Source organism: Oncorhynchus mykiss, chromosome 12, assembly GCF_013265735.2.
Source record: "Oncorhynchus mykiss isolate Arlee chromosome 12, USDA_OmykA_1.1, whole genome shotgun sequence".
NCBI lineage: Eukaryota > Metazoa > Chordata > Actinopteri > Salmoniformes > Salmonidae > Oncorhynchus > Oncorhynchus mykiss.
In genome coordinates, this window is record NC_048576.1 from 19,949,187 (window position 1) to 19,969,008 (window position 19,822).

Sequence of the window (19,822 nt, forward strand, 5' to 3'; positions counted from 1 at the left end):
GTTGGAGCCAGAAGCACAAGTATCTCGCTACACGCGCAATAACATCAACTAAACATGTGTATGTGACCAAAAACATTCGATTTGATAAATCATTGGGAGTGAGACTGAAAGACAGTTCTTAAGGCAATGACTTCAGAACGTTCATTAGCCAGCACTTGTCATAACTGTGAAACACATGAAATATAAGTTCTTCAAACTTTACACAAGACCTGGAAAAATGACTGAATTCTCAGTCTCAAGGAAGGAACATTGAATGCAATTATAGACATCCTTGTATGACTCCTTCTCCTATATGTTTATTACAGTGGAGGCTGTTGGGGGGGAGAAAGGCTCATAATAACGTCTGGAATGGAGTGAATGGAATGGTATCAAAAACATGGTTTTCATGTGTTTGATACCATTCCAGTCACTCCGTTCCATCCATTAAACTCCATTCCAGTTATTATTATGAGCCGTCCTCCCCTCAGCCGCATCCACTGGTTTATTATAAATTGATTATTGCATTTATGGTGAGAATACTTCATTACAGCGATATAAATATGTGACTAAATATAACTATGATGAATGGTATCCACTTTTCTAGTTCAAGACTTTCTCTTACACTTTTTTTACATTTAAAACAGAATTACAGTATATTAGGCACATATAGTTTTAAAATGGAAATGGTCTCACCATAAATGTCTTAGAAAATTATTTCCACATAACCACAACGGCAACACATACTTTGTGACAGAAGTCAGGGAAGTTTAGCATGGTCCAGGTTGTGACAGCTGCCTATGAATTGTAATAATCTAACCATAGGAAAAACACAATTTTACGAATAATAATTGTTTATCCTAAATGCAAAAGTTCCCTCCCCATATAAATGTAAAACCGGCAACAACAATAAACAAACTCTAGAATTGCCTCACAGCTGAAAAAACATATGTGGTGAACTCAAATAGATTAGTTAAATAAAGGTTAAATAAAAAAAAGAAAAGACTAGAAGACTAATAGTAGTCTTTATGCTGTGTGGCTGTATACCTATAACTGTCCTGCTGGGGGCGCAGCAGAGCCAGGTGTGAGCTGTTTGAGGAGGGTTGGCCCTGTGGAACAGCTCGAGGGAAAGGGATGGATAGAGACACACAGTGGCTAGACTGCCCACTGGTCAGCAGATCTATCAAACACAGACAACAAAGGAGAGATATGGATACACCGAACAATGCTACACACAGCATAAGCCTCTTAACTCAGACTCAAACTAAGGAGTATAAGAACATGACTTCATGACCAAAAGTATGTGGACACCTCGTCAAAAGTATGTGCTCGTCGAACATCTCATTCCAAAATCATGGGCATTAATATGGAGTTGGTTCCCCCTTTGCTGCTATAACAGCCTCTACTCTTCTGGGAATGCTTTAGATGTTGGAACATTGCTGTGGGGACTTGCTTCCATTCAGCCACAAGAGCATTAGTGAGGTCGGACACTGACGTTGGGTGATTAGGCCTGGCTCGCAGTTGGCATTCCAAGTCATCCTAAAGGTGTTTGATGGGGTTGAGGTCAGGGCTCTATGCAGGCCAGTCAATTTCTTCCACACTGATCTCAACAAAACATTTCTGTATGGACCTCACTTTGTGCACGGGGGCATTGTCATGCTGAAACAGGGAAGGCCCTTCCCAAAACTGTTGAAAAACAGCCCCAGATCATTATTCCTCCTTCACCAAACGTTACAGTTACATCCGCCAAATCCAGGTTTGTCCGCCAGACTGCCAGATGGTGAAGCGTCACTCCAGAGAACGTGTTTCTACTGCTCCAGAGTCCAATGGAGGCGAGCTTTACACCCCTCAGTTCGACGCTTGGCATTGTGCATGGTGATCTTAGGCTTGTGTGCGGCTGCTTGGCCATGAAAACCCATTTCATGAAGCTCCCAACGAACAGTTCTTCTTTGAAACTCGTAGTGATTGTTGCAACCGAGGACAGACGATTTGATTTATACACACTACTCGCTTCAGTACTCTACGGTTCTGTTCTGTGAGATTGGGTGACCTACCACTTTGCAGCTGAGTAGTTGACCTAGACTTTCCACTTCACAAACAGCATTTCCAGTTGACCCGGGGCAGCTCTAGAAGGGCAGAAATTAGACGAACTGACTTGTTGAAAGATGGCATCCTATGATGGTGCCACGTTGAAAGTCACTGAGCTCGTCAATAAGGCCATTCTATTGCCAATGTTTGTTTATTGAGATTGCATGGCTGTGTGCTCAATTTTATACAGCTGTCAGCAACGGGTGTGGCTGAAATACCAGAATCCACTCATTTGAAGGGGTGTCCATATACTTCTGTATATAAAGTGTACGAAACCATGGCTTTCACATTCTAGAAAGGCCATATTTGCCAGAACTACTGTCCTAAAGGCACCATCAATGCATGTGAAAAATGCTTACCTGTGTAGAGATCTAGGGAAGGTATTGGTGATTGGCCCAGCTTGCTGTTAATCATGTCCAGAGGAGAGAGGCTGGGTAGCAGGGGTTGGATGGTTAGACAGTCCGTTAATGCCTCTTGGCTCATGTCAATAGATGACCTCAGCTTAAGACCAATCACATAGAAACAGATGTACAGAGATCAGCATAAATGCAAGCAGAGAATAAAGTCACTTGCTAATGAAATAAGCTGTGAATGTGGGAGCGCGCATTTGTAAACTGTAATTTTTTAAAAATAGAAACAACTCACCTCCTGTGGCTGGTTGTACAGTATCTATGGTTACATAACCTTAACTCGAAGATAGAGTTAATGAGGATGATTTTTATCAACAGGAACTTTAATAGTCTGAGTATTACAACGCAGCAAAGCAAATCAACTAACTAGAGAAGATGTATACAATATTATGTGTAGGCATAGTGTACTGTACGAGGGAATGTGTTTGTGATACAACAGAAGTGTCCCCATCACGTACAGTAAATGGGGAAACTAAGAGGCAGTGAAAGAGAGAGAGTGAGAGTGTGTCTAAAGAGTCTAAATAGACATTGAGACTGCAGTCACACTTTGACTGCAAAGTGTGATGGAGCTGATTATCAGGTATAACTGTTAAGAGCAGAGTCCAGGCAGCTCCATACTGACCTTCTTCCTCAACTGCCTCTCTTTGGAGGAATGGGATTTGATGTGCTTGCGCAGGGAGCTTGGGTCAGTGTAGCGCTTTACACAACCAGGGATCTGACACGCGTACGGCTTCTGCACAAACACACAGACACAAAATGTAAATAGTCACAAAACCAACAACTTTTGGCTTTCAATGTGTGTTTTCAAATCAAATGTTATTTGTCACATGCGCCGAATACAACAGGTGTAGACCTTACAGTGAAATGCAGGGTGTGAGTTGGGTGGGTTGTCTATGTTAGTTTTTCTATGATTTGGTATTTTTGTGTTTGGCCTGGTATGGTTCTCAATCAGAGGCAGCTGTCAATCGTTGTCCCTGATTGAGAACCATACTTAGGTAGCCTGTTTTTCACCCTTGAGTTGTGGGTGATTGTTTTCTGTTTTGTGTCTACACCAGACAGGACTGTTTTCGTTTCGGTCATTCTCCTTTGTTATTTTATTTAGTGTTCTTGTGATAATCAAGTATCAACATGGACACTTACCTCTCTGCACATTGGTCCGATCTCTCCTACTCCTCCTCAGAGGAGGAAGAAGAAAATCGTAACAAATGGGGGTACCGGTACAGAGTCAATGTGCAGTGGCACTGGTTAGTCAAGGTAATTGAGGTAATATGTACACTACCGTTCAAAGGTTTTGGGTCACTTGGAAATGTCCTTGTTTTTGAAAGAAAAGCATAGTTTTTGTCCATTAAAATAACATCACATTGATCAGAGTTACAGTGTAGACATTGTTAATGTTGTAAATGACTATTGTAGCTGGAAACAGCTGATTTCTTTATGGAATATCTACATAGGCGTACAGAGGCCCATTATCAGCAACCATCACTCCTGTGTTCCAATGGCATGTTGTGCTAGCTAATCCAAGTTTATCAATTTAAAAGGCTGATTGATCATTAGAAAACCCTTTTGCAATTATGTTAGAATAGCTGAAAACTGTTCTGATTAAAGAAGCAATAAAACTGGCCTTCTTCAGACTAGTTGAGTATCTGGAGCATCAGCAACTCCCTTCACAGAACAGCGCAAACTGGCCCTAACCAGAATAGAGGAATGGGAGGCCCCGGTGCACAACTGAGCAAGAGGACAAGTACATTAGTGTCTAGTTTGAAAAACAGACGCCTCACAAGCCCTCAACTGGCAACTTCATTGAATAGTACCCGCAAAACACTCGTCTCAACGACAACAGTGAAGAGGCAACTGGCATGCTGGCCTTCTAGGCAGAGTTCCTCTGTCCAGTGTCTGTTATTTTGCCCATCTTAATCTTTTCTTTTTATTGGCCAGTCTGAAATATGGATTTTTCTTTGCAACTCTGCCTAGATCAGCATCCTGGAGTAGCCTCTTCATTGTTGACGTTGGTGTTTTGCGGGTACTATTTAATGGATCTGCCAGTTGAGGACTTGTGAGGAGTCTGTTTTTCAAACTAGACACTAATGTACTTGTCCTCTTGCTCAGTTGTGCACCAGGGCCTTCCACTCCTCTTTATATTTTGATTACAGACAGTTTGAGCTGTTCAATGAAGGGAGTTATTAAGTTTCTTGGCAATCTTTTGCATGGAATAGCATGGAATAACTTCTCAGAAGAAGAATAGACTGATGAGTTTCAGAAGAAAGTTCTGTTGCTGGACATTTTGAGCCTGTAATCAAACCCACAAATGCTGATTTATTTATTTTGATTTATTTCACCTTTATTTAACCAGGTAGGCAAGTTGAGAACAAGTTCTCATTTACAATTGCGACCTGGCCAAGATAAAGCAAAGCAGTTTGGCACATACAACAACAGAGTTACACAAGTAAAAGTAAAAAAAAAGAAGTAAATTCAATATAGCAAGTAAAACACTGGAATGGTAGATTTGCAGTAGAAGAATGTGCAAAGTAGAGATAGAAATAATGGGGTGCAAAGGAGCTAAATAAATAAATAAATAAATACAGTAGGATGAGAGGAAGTTGTTTTGGCTAAATTATAGATGGGCTATGTACAGGTGCAGTAATCTGTGAGCTGCTCTGACAGCTGGTGCTTAAAGCTAGTGAGGGTGATAAGTGTTTCCAGTTTCAGAGATTTTTGTAGTTCCTTCTAGTCATTGGCAGCAGGGAACTGGAAGGAGAGGCGGCCAAAGGAAGAATTGGTTTGGGGGTGACCAGAGAGATATACTGTACCTGCTGGAGCGCGTGCTACAGGTGGGTGCTGCTATGGTGACCAGCGAGATAAGGGGGGACTTTACCAAGCAAGGTCTTGTAGATGACCTGGAGCCAGTGGATGAGTATGAAGCGTGGGCCAGCCAACGAGAGCGTACAGGTCGCAGTGGTGGGTAGTATATGGGGCTTTGGTGACAAAACGGATGACACTGTGATAGACTGCATCCAATTTATTGAGTAGGGTATTGGAGGCTATGTTGTAAATGACATCGCCGAAGTGGAGGATCGGTAGGATGGTCAGTTTTACAAGGGTATGTTTGGCAGCATGAGCGAAGGATGCTTTGTTGCGAAATAGGAAGCCAATTCTAGATTTAACTTTGGATTGGAGATGTTTGATGTGAGTCTGGAAGGAGAGTTTACAGTCTAACCAGACACCTAGGTATTTGTAGTTGTCCACATATTCTAAGTCAGAACCGTCCAGAGTAGTGATGTTGGGCAGGTGCAGGCAGCGATCGGTTGAAGAGCATGCATTTAGTTTTACTTGTATTTAAGAGCAATTGGAGGCCACGAAAGGAGAGTTGTATGGCATTGAAGCTTGTCTGGAGGGTTGTTAACACAGTGTCCAAAGAAGGACCAGAAGTATACAGAATAGTGTCGTCTGCGTAGAGGTGGATCAGAGACTCACCAGCAGCAAGAGCGACATCATTGATGTATACAGAGAAGAGAGTCTGTCTAAGAATTGAACCCTGTGGCACCCCCATAGAGACTGCCAGAGGCCCGGACAGCAGGCCCTCCGATTTGACACCCTGAACGCTATCAGAGAAGTAGTTGGTAAACCAGGCGAGGCAATCATTTGAGAAACCAAGGCTGTCGAGTTTGCCGATGATGATGTGGTGATTGACAGAGTCGAAAGCCTTGGCCAGGTCAATGAAGATGGCTGTACAGTATTGTATCTTATCGATGGCGGTTAAGATATCGTTTAGGACCTTGAGCGTGGCTGAGGTGCACCCATGACCAGCTCTGAAACCAGATTGCATAGCGGAGAAGGTATGGTGGGATTCGAAATGGTCGGTAATCTGTTTGTTGACTTGGCTTTCGAAGACCTTAGAAAGGCAGAGTAGGATAGATATAGGTCTGTAGCAGTTTGGGTCAAGAGTGTCCCCCCGTTTGAAGAGGGGGATGACCGCAGCTGCTTTCCAATCTTTGGGAATCTCAGACGACACGAAAGAGAGGTTGAACAGGCTAGTAATAGGGATTGCAACAATTTCGGCAGATCATTTTAGAAAGAAAGGGCCCAGATTGTCCAGCCCGTCTGAGTTGTAGGGTTCCAGATTTTGCAGCTCTCTCAGACCATCAGCTGACTGGATTTGGGAGAAGGATAAATGGGGAAGGCTTGGGCGAGTTACTGTGGGGGGTGCAGTGCTGTTCACCGGGGTAGCCAGGTGGAAAGCATGGCCAGCCGTAGAAAAATGCTTATTGAAAATCTCAATTATAGTGGATTTATCGGTGGTGACAGTGTTTCCTATCCTCAGTGCAGTGGGCAGCTGGGAGGAGGTGTTCTTATTCTCCATGGACTTTACAATGTCCCAGAAGTTTTTTGAGTTTGTGTTGCAGGAAGCAAATTTCTGCTTGAAAAAGCTAGCCTTGGCTTTTCTAACTACCTGTGTATATTGGTTTCTAGCTTCCCTGAAAACTTGCATATCACGGGGGCTGTTCGATGCTAAATGCAGAATGCCATAGGATGTTTTTGTGTTGGTTTAGGGCAGTCAGGTCTGGAGAGAACCAAGGGCTATATCTGTTCCTGGTTCTAAATTTGTTGAATGGGGCATGCTTATTTAAGATGGTGAGGAAGGTATTTAAAAAAATAACCAGGCATCCTCTACTGACGGGATGAGATCAATATCCTTCCAGGATACCCCGGCCAGGTCGATTAGAAAGGCCTGCTCGCTGAAGTGTTTCAGGGAGCGTTTGACAGTGATGAGTGGAGGTCGTTTGACCGCTGACCCATTACGGATGCAGGCAATGAGGCAGTGATCGCTGAGATCTTTGTTGAAAACAGCAGAGGTGTATTTAGAGGGCAAGTTGGTTAGGATGATATCTATGAGGGTGCCCATGTTTACGGCTTTGGGGTGGTACCTGGTAGGTTCATTGATAATTTGTGTGAGATTGAGGGCATCAAGCTTCGATTGTAGGATGGCTGGGGTTTTAAGCATGTTCCAGTTTAGGTCACCTAGCAGCACAAGCTCTGAAGATAGATGGGGGGCAATCAGTTCACATATGGTGTACAGAGCACAGCTGGGGGCAGAGGGTGGTCTATAGCTGGCGGCAACTGTGAGAGACTTGTTTTTAGAGAGGTGGATTTTTAAAAGTAGAAGTTCAAATTGTTTGGGCACAGACAAGGATAGTAGGACATAACTCTGCAGGCTATCTTTGCAGTAGATTGCAACACAGCCCCCTTTGGCCGATCTATCTTGTCTGAAAATGTTGTAGTTAGGGATGGAAATTTCTGAATTTTTGACGGTCTTCCTAAGCCAGGATTCAGACACAGCTAGAACATCCGAGTTGGCAGAGTGTGCTAAAGCAGTGAATAGAACAAACATAGGGAGGAGGCTTTAATGTTAACATGCATGAAACCAAGGCTATTACGGTTACAGAGGTCATCAAAAGAGAGTGCCTGGGGAATAGGAGTGGCGCTAGGCACTGCAGGGCCTGGATTCACCTCTACATCACTAGAGGAACAGAGGAGGAGTAGGATACGGGTACAGCTAAAAGCTATGAGAATTGGTCGTCTAGAACGTCCGGAACAGAGAGTAAAAAAAGATTTCTGGGGGCGATAAAATAGCTTCAAGGTATAATGTACAGACAAAGGTATGGTAGGATGTGAATACAGTGGAGGTAAACCTAGGTATTGAGTGATGATGAGAGAGATATTGTCTCTAGAAACATCATTGAAACCAGGTGATGTCATCGCATGTGTGGGTGGTGGAACTGAAAGTTTGGATAAGGTATAATGAGCAGGGCTCTACAGTGAAATAAGCCAATAAACACTAACCAGAACAGCAATGGACAAGGCATATTGACATTAAGGAGAGGCATGCTTAGTCGAGTGATCATAAGGGTCCAGTGAGTAGTGAGGTTCGTTGGGGTAACGGCGATTCAGACAGCTAGCCAGGCCATCGGTGTCACGTCCTGACCGTAGTTCCTTTTTTATGTCTCTGTTTTAGTTTGGTCAGGGCGTGAGTTGGGGTGGGCATTCTATATTTCTATGTGTTTGGCCTGGTATGGTTCACAATCAGAGGCAGCTGTCAATCGTTGTCTCTGATTGAGAACCATACTTAGGTAGCCTGTTTTCCCACTCTTGTTTGTGGGTGGTTATTTTCCATATCAGTGTTTTCACCATACAGGACTGTTTCGGTTTTCCTTTATTCTCTTGTTCGGTTGCATTCAGTGTTCAGTTTATTAAAGGTAAGTTATCATGAACACGTACCACGCTGCGCTTTGGTCTACTCCTTCTTCCACCAACGAAAAGCGTTACAATTGGTAGAAAGCTAGCATAGGATGGAGGTCTGTTTTTAGTCACCTCGTGCCTTTCCGCCGGTAGATTAGTGGGGTTCCGTGTGGTAGAAGGGACCAATCTATCAAAAATAGATATAGTTAAAGTGACCCAAGAGAAATTGTCCGATAGACCTATTCAGATAGCAGCCGATAAGACAGCTAACGATTCGCGGGCCGCAGATGGGCGTTCAGGTATCGTCGCGACGGAGGGGCCAGTTGGATAACTTCCTCGGGCAGATAACGTCAGTAGTCCAGTCGTGAAGGCCCGGTGGGGCTCCGCATCGGTCCGGATAGGTGATTGTAGCCCAGGAGTGGCTGATGGAACTCTTCAGCTGGCTAGCTCCGGAATAATTGATGTTTGTTCCGGGATCAACGTAAGCCAATAGTTACACGGATAGCAGCTAGCTAGCTGCGAGATCCAGGTGTAAATGTCCAGAGCTTGTGTTGAAATCCGGGGATATGGAGAGAAAAATAGCTTTTCGAGCTAAAGGATAGCCGATGACCACAAACCGTGGTCAGCTGAATACTAATGTTAGCCAGTAAACTGGCTAGCTTCTGGCTAGCTTCTGGTTAGCTTCTGGCTAGCTTCTATTGTGGATTTCAGATTTGAGGTAAATAATACTTTTTTTTATTTTTAAATTGGTGATGCAGGTTGCAGGAGAGTGTTTTGAAGTTGAGTTTTTGGAAAATAAAATATATAAAAGATATGCGAAGAAAGATGTAAATATATATATACACGGGACACGACAAGATGAGGAGAAATGTTAGGGTTTTCTTCCGTCGAAGGAGAGTCGGACCAAAATGCAGCGTGGTTAATTCGATACATCTTTAATGAAGATGAAACACGAACAATACAAAAACAATAAACGGAACACGAAAACCTAACAGCCTATACTGGTGCAAAACAAACAGAGACAGGAACAATCACCTACGAAACACTCAAAGAATATGGCTGCCTAAATATGGTTCCCAATCAGAGACAACGATAAACACCTGCCTCTGATTGAGAACCACTCCAGACAGCCATAGACTATGCTAGAAAACCCCACTAAGCCACAATCCCAATACCTACGAAAAACCCCAAGACAAAACACACCACATAAAAAACCCATGTCACACCCTGGCCTGACCAAATTAATAAAGAAAACACAAAATACTAAGACCAGGGCGTGACAAGAAAGGACGTCTGACTGCTATGCCACCTTGGTATGATGCTCCAGATACTCAACTAGTCTAAAGAAGGCCAGTTATATTGCTTCTTTAATCAGAACAACAGTTTTCAGCTGTGCTACATCATTGCAAAAGTGTTTTCTAATGATCAATTAGCCTTTTAAAATGATAAACTTGGATTAGGTAACACAACGTGCCATTGGAACACAGGAGTGATGGTTGCTGATAATGGGCCTCTGTATGCCTATGTAGATATTCCATTTAAAAAATCTGCCATTTCCAGCTACAATAGTCATTTACAAGATTAACAATGTCTACACTCTAATTTCTGTTCAATTTAATATTATTTTAACGGACAAAAAAAGTGCTTTTCTATCAAAAACAAGGACATTTCTTACTGACCCCAAACCTTTGATGTACATGTAGGAAGAGTTAGTGACTATGCATGGATAATAAACAGGGAGTAAGAGCAGCGTAAAAGAGGGGGGCAATGCAAATCATCTGGGTAGCCATTTGATTAGCTGTTCAGGAGTCTTATCTTTGACAATTTTAAGGGCATTCCTCTGACATTGCAAGCTATTGAGGTCCTGGATGGCAGGAAGCTTGGCCCCCGTGATGTACTGGGCCGTACGCACAACCCTCTGTAGTGCCTTTGTAATATACAGTTGAAGTCGGAAGTTTACATACACCTTAGACAAATACATTTAATCTCAAGTTTTTCACAATTCCTGACATGTAATCCTAGTAAAAATTCACTGTTTTAGGTAAATTAGGATCACCACTTTATTTTAAGAATGTGAAATGTCAGAATAATAGTAGGAAGAATGATTTATTTCAGCTTTTATTTCTTTCATCACATTTCCAGTGGGTCAGAAGTTTACATACACTCAATTAGTATTTGGTAGCATTGCCTTTAAATTGTTTAACTTGGGTCAAATGTTTTGGGTAGCCTTCCACAAGCTTCCCACAATAAGTTTGGTGAATTTTGGCCCATTTCTCCTGACAGAGCTAGTGTAACTGAGTCAGGTTTGTAGGCCTCCTTGCTCGCACACGCTTCTTCAGTTCTGCCCACAAATTTTCTTCAGGATTGAGGTCAGGGCTTTGTGATGGCCACTCCAATACCTTGACTTTGTTGTCCTTAAGCCATTTTGCCACAACTTTGGAAGTATGCTTGGGGTCATTGTCCATTTGGAAAACCCATTTGCTACCAAGCTTTAACTTCCTGACTGATGTCTTGAGATGTTGCTGCAATATATCCACATAATTTTTCTTTCCTCATGATGCCATCTATTTTGTGAAGTGCACCAGTCCCTCCTGCAGCAAAGCACCCCCACAGCATGATGCTGCCAACATCGTTCTTCACGGTTAGGATGGTGTTCTTCGGCTTGCAAGCCGCCTACTTTTTCCTCCAAACATAACAATGGTCATTATGACCAAACAGTCCTATTTATGTTTCATCAGACCAGAGGACATTTCTCCAAAAAGTACGATGTTTGTCCCCGTGCGCAGTTGCAAACGGTAATCCAGATTTTTTATGGCAGTTTTGGAGCAGTGGCTTCTTCCTTGCTGAGCGGCCTTTCAGGTTATGTCGATATAGGACTCGTTTTACTGTGGATATAGATACTTTTGTACCTGTATCCTCCAGCATCTTCACAAGGTCCTTTGCTGTTGTTCTGGGATTGATTTTCACTTTTCGCACCAAAGTATGTTCATCTCTAGGAGACAAAACCCCTCTCCTTCCTGAGCAGTATGACGGCTGCGTGGTTGCATGGTGTTTATACTTGCGTACTATTGTTTGTACAGATGAACGTAGTACCTTCAGGCATTTGGAAATTGCTCCCAAGGATGAACCAGACTTGTTGAGGTCTACAATTTGTTTTCTGAGGTCTGGCTGATTTAATTTGATTTTCCCACGATGCCAAGCAAAGAGGCACTGAGTTTGAAGCTAGGCCCTGCAATACATTCACAGGTACACTTCCAATTGACTCAAATCAATTAGCCTGTCAGAAGCATTTAAATCCATTTTCTAGAAATTTCCAAGCTGTTTAAAGGCACAGTCAACTTAGTGTTTGTAAACTTCTGAACCACCGGAATTGTGATAGTGAATTATAAGTGAAATAATCTGTCTGTAAACAATTGTTGGAAAAATTACTTGTGTCATGCACAAAGTATTTGTTTGTTAACTTCTTCGATATAGGGGGCGCTCTTTTAATTTTTGGATGAAAAACGTTCCCGTTTTTATCAAGATATTTTGTCACGAAAAGATGCTCGACTATGCATATAATTGACAGCTTTGGAAAGAAAACACTCTGACGTTTCCAAAACTGCAAAGATATTGTCTGTGAGTGCCACAGAACTGATGTTACAGAAAAAACCTGGATACAAATACAATCAGGAAGTACCGCATTTTTTGAAACCGCCTCATAGCAATGACTCCTTATATGGCTGTGGAGGAGCTAGGAGTCAGCTTACCTTTTCCACGTTTTCCCCAAGGTGTCTGCAGCATTGTGACGTATTTGTAGGCATATCATTGGAAGATTGACCATAAGAGACTACATTTACCAGCTTGGTGTCCTCCGTTGCAATTATTGCGTAATCTCCACCTGCGTGTATTTTTCCATTTTCTTCAGAGGAGAAACCCAACTGCCACGAATGATTTATCATCGAATAGATATGTGAAAAACACCTTGAGGATTGATTCTAAACAACGTTTGCCATGTTTCTGTCGATATTATGGAGTTAATTTGGAAAAAGGTTTGGCGTTGTAATGACTGAATTTTCGGGGGGTTTTCTTAGCCAAACGTGATGAACAAAACGGAGCGATTTCTCCTACACAAATAATATTTTTGGAAAAACTGAACATTTGCTATCTAACTGAGAGTCTCCTCATTGAAAACATCCGAAGTTCTTCAAAGGTAAATGATTTTATTTGAATGCTTTTCTAGTTTTTGTGAAAATGTTGCCTGCTGAATGCTAGGCTTAATGCTATGCTAGGCTATCAATACTCTTACACAAATGCTTGTGTAGCTATGGTTGAAAAGCATATTTTGAAAATCTGAGATGACAGTGTTGTTAACAAAAGGCTAAGCTTGTGAGCCAATATATTTATTTCATTTCATTTGCGATTTTCATGAATAGTTAACGTTGCGTTATGGTAATGAGCTTGAGGCTATGATTACGCTCCCTGATACGGGATTGCTCGACGCAAGAAGTTAACAAGAAATTTGTGGAGTGGTTGAAAAATGAGTTTTAATGACTCCAACCTATGTAAACTTCAACTGTATATTTTTTTATTTAACCATTATTTAACAAGGCAAGTCAGTTAATTAAGAACAAATTCTTATTTACAATGACGGCCTACCCCAGCCATACCCGACCAACACTGGGTCAATTGTCCACAGCCCTATGGGACTCCCAATCACAGCCAGATGTGACTCAGCCTGGATTTGAACCAGGGACTGTATTGACTCCTCTTGCACTGATGCAGTGCCTTAGACCGCTGCACCACTCGGGAGCCTTGTGGTTGGAGGCCGAACAGTTGCCATACCAGGCAGTCATGCTCTTGATTGTGCAGCAGTATAACTTTTTAAAGTTCTGAGGACCCATGACAAGTCTTTTCAGTCCCCTGAGGAGAAATAGGCTTTGTCGTGGCCTCTTCATGACTGTCTTGGTGTGCTTGGACCATGATAGCGTTTGTTGGTGATGTGGACACCAAGGAACTTGAAGCTCTCAACCTGCTCCACTACAGCTATGTCAATGAGAATGGGGGTGTGCTCGTTCTTCCTTTTCCTGTAGTCCACAATTATCTCCTTTGTTTTGATCACGTTGAGGGAGTGGTTGTCATCCTGGCACCACACGGCCAGGTCTCTGACCTCCTCCCTATAGGCTGTCTCATCGTTGTCGGTGATCAGGCCTACCTCTGTTGTGTCATCAGCAAACTTAATGATGGTGTTGGAGTCGTGCCTGGCCATGTAGTCATGAGTGAACAGGGAGTACAGGAGGGGACTGAGCACGCACCCCTGGGGGCCCCCGTGTTGAGGATGAGCGTGGCGGATGTGTTGTTACCTACCCTTACCACCTGGGGGCAGCCCATTAAAAATTCCAGGATCCAGTTGCAGAGGGAGGCGTTTAGTCCCAGGGTCCTTAGCTTAGTGATGAGCTTTGTGGGCACTATGGTGTTAAAACCTGAGCTGTAGTCAATGAATAGAATTCTCACATAGTTGTCCCTTTTGTCAAGGTGGGAAAGAGCAGTGGGGAGTGCAATAGAGATTGCATCATCTGTGGATCTGTTGGGGCGATATGCAAATTGGAGTGGGTCTAGGGTTTCTGGGATAATGGTGTGGATGTGACCCATGACCAGCCTTTCAAAGCACTTCATGGCTACAGATGTGAGTGCTACAGGTTGGTAGTCATTTAGGCAGGTTACCTTAGTTCTCTTGGGCACAAGGACTGTGGTGGTCTGTTTGAAACATGTTGGTATAAAAGACTTAGTCGAAAATGTCAGTGAAGACACTTGCCAGTTGGTCCGCGCATGCTCCGAGTACATGTCCTGGTAATCCGTCTGGCCCTGCAACCTTGTGAATGTTGACCTGTTTAAAGGTCTTACTCACATCAGCTACGGAGAGCGAGATCACACAATGTTTGATGGTTTATCTGAGTGATTTCTTATAAGCTTCCGGGTTAGAGTCCCGATCCTTGAAAGCGGCAGCTCTAACCTTTAGCTCAGTGCGCAAGCTGTCTGTAATCCGTGGCTTCTGGTTTGGGTATGTACGTATGTAATTCATGCAAATTAATTACTTTAAAAATCATACAATGTGATTTTCTGGATTTTTGTTTTAGATTCCGTCTCTCACAGTTGAAGTGTACCTATGATAAAAAATTACAGACCTCTACATGCTTTGTAAGTAGGAAAACCTGCAAAATCGGCAGTGTATCAAATACTTGTTCTCCCCACTGTATGTGGTCGTAGTTCATCTATTTTGTTATCCAATGATAACAACGTTGGCTGATAGGACTGATGGTAAAGGCAGATTTACCCTCTCACCATCGGATCCTTACAAGGCAACACGACCTACGTCCCCGATATCGCTGTCTCTTTGTCCTGCGAATGACGGGGATGAGGGCCTTGTCGGGTGTCTGAAGTAAGTCCTTTTATATCCGACTTGTTAAAGAAAAACTCTTCTTCCAGTACGAGGTGAGTAATCGCTGTCCTGATATCTAGAAGCTCTTTTCGGTCATAAGAGATGGTGGCAGGAACATTATGTACAAAATAAGTTGCGAAAAAACACACACAATAACACAATTGGTTAGGAGACTGTAAAACGGCAGCCATCTCCTCCAGCGCCATTGTCCCACCATATGTGTGTCTGTCTGAGTTATGCCACTCAACTCACCGTGTCCAGGTGTGTGCGCTGATGCTTGGCTCTGTCACTGGAGTTGCTGAAGGCTTTGTGGCAGCTGGGGTACTGGCATATATAAGGCTTCTCTCCAGTGTGGCTGCGCAGGTGGATCTTCATGTTCTCCAGCCGAGAGAAAGCCTTCTGACAGCCCTCAAACTGCAACCACACACATAGGGCACAGGGACAGGAGTGATAGGTATACTAATTGTACACTATCATAAAACTATACTGTACATCTTGGGCCACAAATCAATAGTTCAGGCTATCTGGGATACTTGGGATGTCCCAACTCTGACAATACCCCATTGAAATTAACATTTAAAATGGTTAGGGTTAGGTTATGGATAGGGTAGGGGTTAAGGTTAGGGTTTAGGGTACGGACAACCCAAGGATTGCAGATAGCACTAACCACAAAACAATATCCGGGAAAAAACAACATTGACAAACAAAATGTAACCAGCAGGGTTCAGTATCTGTGTGTAAACAGACCTCAATGTCTGTAAAAACAATCTTGTCTTTAGGGTCTCGTAGGAGCTACATGACAGAGTAACTCATTGTAGAAAAATGCTACCACCAACTGGTAGAAGGGCTTAGGTAGAGAGGTTTGTTCTTTGCCAAAATAACTTGCTACCTGCCCAGGTCTACTGCACTCGCTGTCACAAGCTATGAGATACAGTAGTAGTGTAGTTAATTCAGGTCAGCAGAACTGAATAGCTCTCCTTTGTGCAGTACTACCCACCTCACTGCAATGACTTCACCCTCAAAACATGTGAATCATCACAGTTTCTTACTGTAAGCCAAGCCTAGCTCTTTGCGCTCTCTGCGGTCATGGTGCTTGGAATGTTCTTACTTCAGCATCACAGAGTAAAGTCATGGAACCGTGACCCATTTTATTATTGTTTCTCCAGGACTGGATTCCTTGCATAGTTATACCTCTCCCTCAGTCTGAACTGACTAAATACAGTTCCTTTAATATTTGACTCATCGCATTCGTATGGGACATATTTCCCATTCCTTTAATTAATGTAATAACATAGCGCTAACTTCAAACTCTATTTCTCTTCTGAACTCTATCTGAATCAACATTGCTGGTATCTTCTTGCAGGACAGTATCTTTATGAAATTCACATATCTAACGTACAGTACAGGCAAAGCACTACCTACTCCAGAGACACTACACTCGCAAATGTTCTCTCTCGAAGTTGGAAAACAGCAGGCACAAACATACACCCTGCAGAGCAAAACCACAACCACCAGCAGAGTACTGTCATTATGCCAAAACTAAATTCCAGTAAAGCCATTATGACTCCGTCTGATGGGAACCATATGTTCTTAATGTCAAAGGAATGGAGTAAAGGATATATTTTATAAGCCTTAAGTAACTCAAGAGGAATCGAGGGATAGGATATGCCTGAGAATTCTATTAGTGCTCAACCGTCTATTAGGGATAGAAAATTGATTCTGCATGACTGTATCATAGTAAATGTGTGAATTTGGGGGTATTTTCAACAGCATTTTAATGCTTACAAATGGAGTCTCCCATGCAACGATGACGATCTCTCTCCTTGTGGGTGTTTACCATGCCCTGCATGTCTGGGGACATGACCTAACAGCCGTTGTGTATTACTGAAAGTGGAGAAAGCCAGTCTTACAAAAGTCTTCTTCACACACAGCAGGATATTCTGTCCAAATGTTGTCTAATACAGTGGCATCCTAGGAAAGTACCCTATGACCAGACACTCAAAACAACAGTGTAGAGAAAGGGATCAGCATCGGACCATTCAGACCGGCTAGCATAAGAAAAACACAGGCCACGGAGAATGAGCAGGATAAATAGTCATTCAACCTGGGGATGGGAAAAAAACTAAGAACTAGCATCACACAACTATACTGCCAGGAGCCCAGCAGTGCCCCCCCCTCTAATAAAGCTAATAGTCCCCTTTTAGCTGCTTTGAGAGACAGAGGGTCTGAATAGATAGCAACATGGCTCCTCGGTGGAGCTAAATGCCACAGCCAGCCTCCTGACAGGTCCTGGCAGCCTCCTTTGCCCTGGGGAACAATGACCTGCCCACATCGTGCCAGCAGTCAGTCTAGTGCCCACAGTAAGCCTCTCTCCTCTCTCTTGACATATCCCCTCTCACATCTCCACTCTCTCACCTCCTCTCTGTCACATCTCCACTCTCTCTTCTCTCTCACATCTTCTCTCTCACATCTCCACACTCTCTCACATCTCCACCCTCTCTCACATCTCCACTCTCTCTTCTCTCTCTCACATCTCAACTCTCTCTCTTCTCCTCACTTACTTCTTCTCGCTGTTCTCTCTCACATCTCACATCTTCAAATGGCGTTTTTCATACTCTTATCTACAGCTCAACTCCCATTCTTATCATCTTCAGACTCTCATGTCTCACTTCACTCTCACATATCCTCTCCTCATTCTCAGTCAAATTATCCTCTTGTCTGCTATCATCTTCTTTAAATGTAAAAGGTTAGTGTATGAGATTTTTAAGTCTTAAAAGTAACTGTCCAGTGAAAATCTCACTTTTAAAAGTTAATATTCTGTTAACTCATACCCAAATAATGTTGACTCATCCTACACTCATATTTGTGGCCAAAGCATGAATTGGAGAAAAAAACACTTAAAAAACCCAACCTCAAATTTGTATGTCAAACAGACCATTTAAAAAATCCTTTCTATTTCCACATAGAACACAGTGTCATGATGGCTCATTGGCTGAGATGGCCAATCAGTGGTCTACTCATGTAAATATTTTTACTGACTCATCTACACCCACACCATTCTGTTGTTGGGATACACCCACACCGTTCAAACACAGAAAAATCTTCAATTTTTACATACTCAATTGCAATTTTTGTGAAGAAAAACTATTTCACTCATATTGTAATTCATTTTAGGTCATATTTCATAGAACTCCAGAAACACTGGACAGTTACTTTAAAACAAGAGCTAAAAACAGTTACAGAAACTTGAGAAGAAGCTGGGTTGTTAAAATACTTTGAAGTCTGAATCGTTTTTTTTTGGTGCCAAGTTATTTCCCTCCTTGCGGTTGTAGAGGTGCCGCTAAAAATCTTGGCAAACCAGAAATCTCACCAGGCCTGCATTCTGTGGTGGTGTGGGCAGAACTAGAATTTCAAGCTGTCCATTGTAAGGAACTAAGTGGATTAACACGGAACTACTGGGGTTTCAGTCTGAATGTCTTCTTTCAACTTAACAACTGATATGCTTAAATGCACACTGTGATTACACAAGTGAACCTATTACTCATTTGAACCTGGTGCAGAATAGAACACCCAACACCAAGAAAATGTACAATCAGATTTTTTACAGTATGAAAGGGAAATGGCATATGAATGAAGGCCTTTTTTTGGTTAACCGTAAGTGACCTACTTTGAGGCCCAATCAATCAAAACGGCTAACTCCTGATATACACCAGTCAACATATCGAGAGCTTGGAATGATAATCCACTGGGAACACACTAGTTGAATCAATATTGTTTCCAAGTAATTTCGATGAAATTACATTAAACCAACGTGGAATAGACGTTGAATTGATATGTGCCCAGTGGGAAGGGTTTATCTGCATTTTTGCCAAAACTTAGTTATTGACACAGACTTGTTCCTTACAATGTTCTCTACCTATACAATATTCTAAATACCCCAATTCATGTTGTTAAGTTAAAAATAATACAAGAATTGTGGTAGATTTATTATTAACTATATATATATATATATATATATATATATATAAACTACTGTTTGCAAACCTATTCCTGTCAATCATTCCTCACAATAAGCCAGAGCGTAAATCTTGAACAATTGGCTGGCATGGCATCTAAGACCTGGTTCTCTCTCTCTGTGAGAGGCTCTGTTGTCTAAGTCTGGATCCTGTCAGGATCCTGACTTTGATTGCTTAGACTGTTTTTGTTCAGTAAGTCTTGGTTTTCTGACTGTTTTTGTCAATAATGTACTGACCATGTTCTACTTCTTTTCAGTAGGACTTGTTTATCTTATGCTGCCGAGTCAAACCTGGGATGATGGGATGGTGTACAATGGATACAGATGTATGATCTTAATTTGAGCCAGTTTGCTACAGTAGGAAAATAATCCTGAAGCAACAGGAAATGTGAATTATTATGTGGATTATAATTAATGGGCATTTTTGTAGGGGTTGATACATTTTTCGTAAGCTTTTTTAAACCTCAAATACATCGAAAGTTCTCCAGCAACAGGGTGATAAATGTAAGATTCTACCCATAACACAGTTATAGTAACAGTATTCCACTTTTCATGTAGTCTAATTTTGGCTAGCCTAACCAACATTATGGACTAAATGTTCAAATCCTGTTGCTGCAGGATTATTTTGTTGCGACAATACGGGTCAAATGAAGATCCTACATCTGTACGTACAAAATAGCA

At 42.3% G+C, this 19,822-nt stretch overlaps 1 protein-coding gene across 2 annotated transcripts in view; it reads right to left on the reverse strand.

Moving 5' to 3' along the window:
* Positions 1–19,822, reverse strand: part of LOC110537153 (zinc finger protein GLIS3) — a 37,175-nt gene that overhangs the window by 7,681 nt on the left and 9,672 nt on the right. For both annotated transcript variants that reach the window (XM_021622972.2, XM_021622971.2), the window contains 4 exons: positions 15,379–15,540; positions 3,097–3,207; positions 2,424–2,565; positions 1,024–1,156 (listed from right to left, as the gene is read on the reverse strand). In XM_021622972.2, coding sequence (XP_021478647.2) covers positions 1,024–1,156; positions 2,424–2,565; positions 3,097–3,207; positions 15,379–15,540 — 548 coding nt within the window. The remainder of the gene's footprint in view (positions 1–1,023; positions 1,157–2,423; positions 2,566–3,096; positions 3,208–15,378; positions 15,541–19,822) is intronic.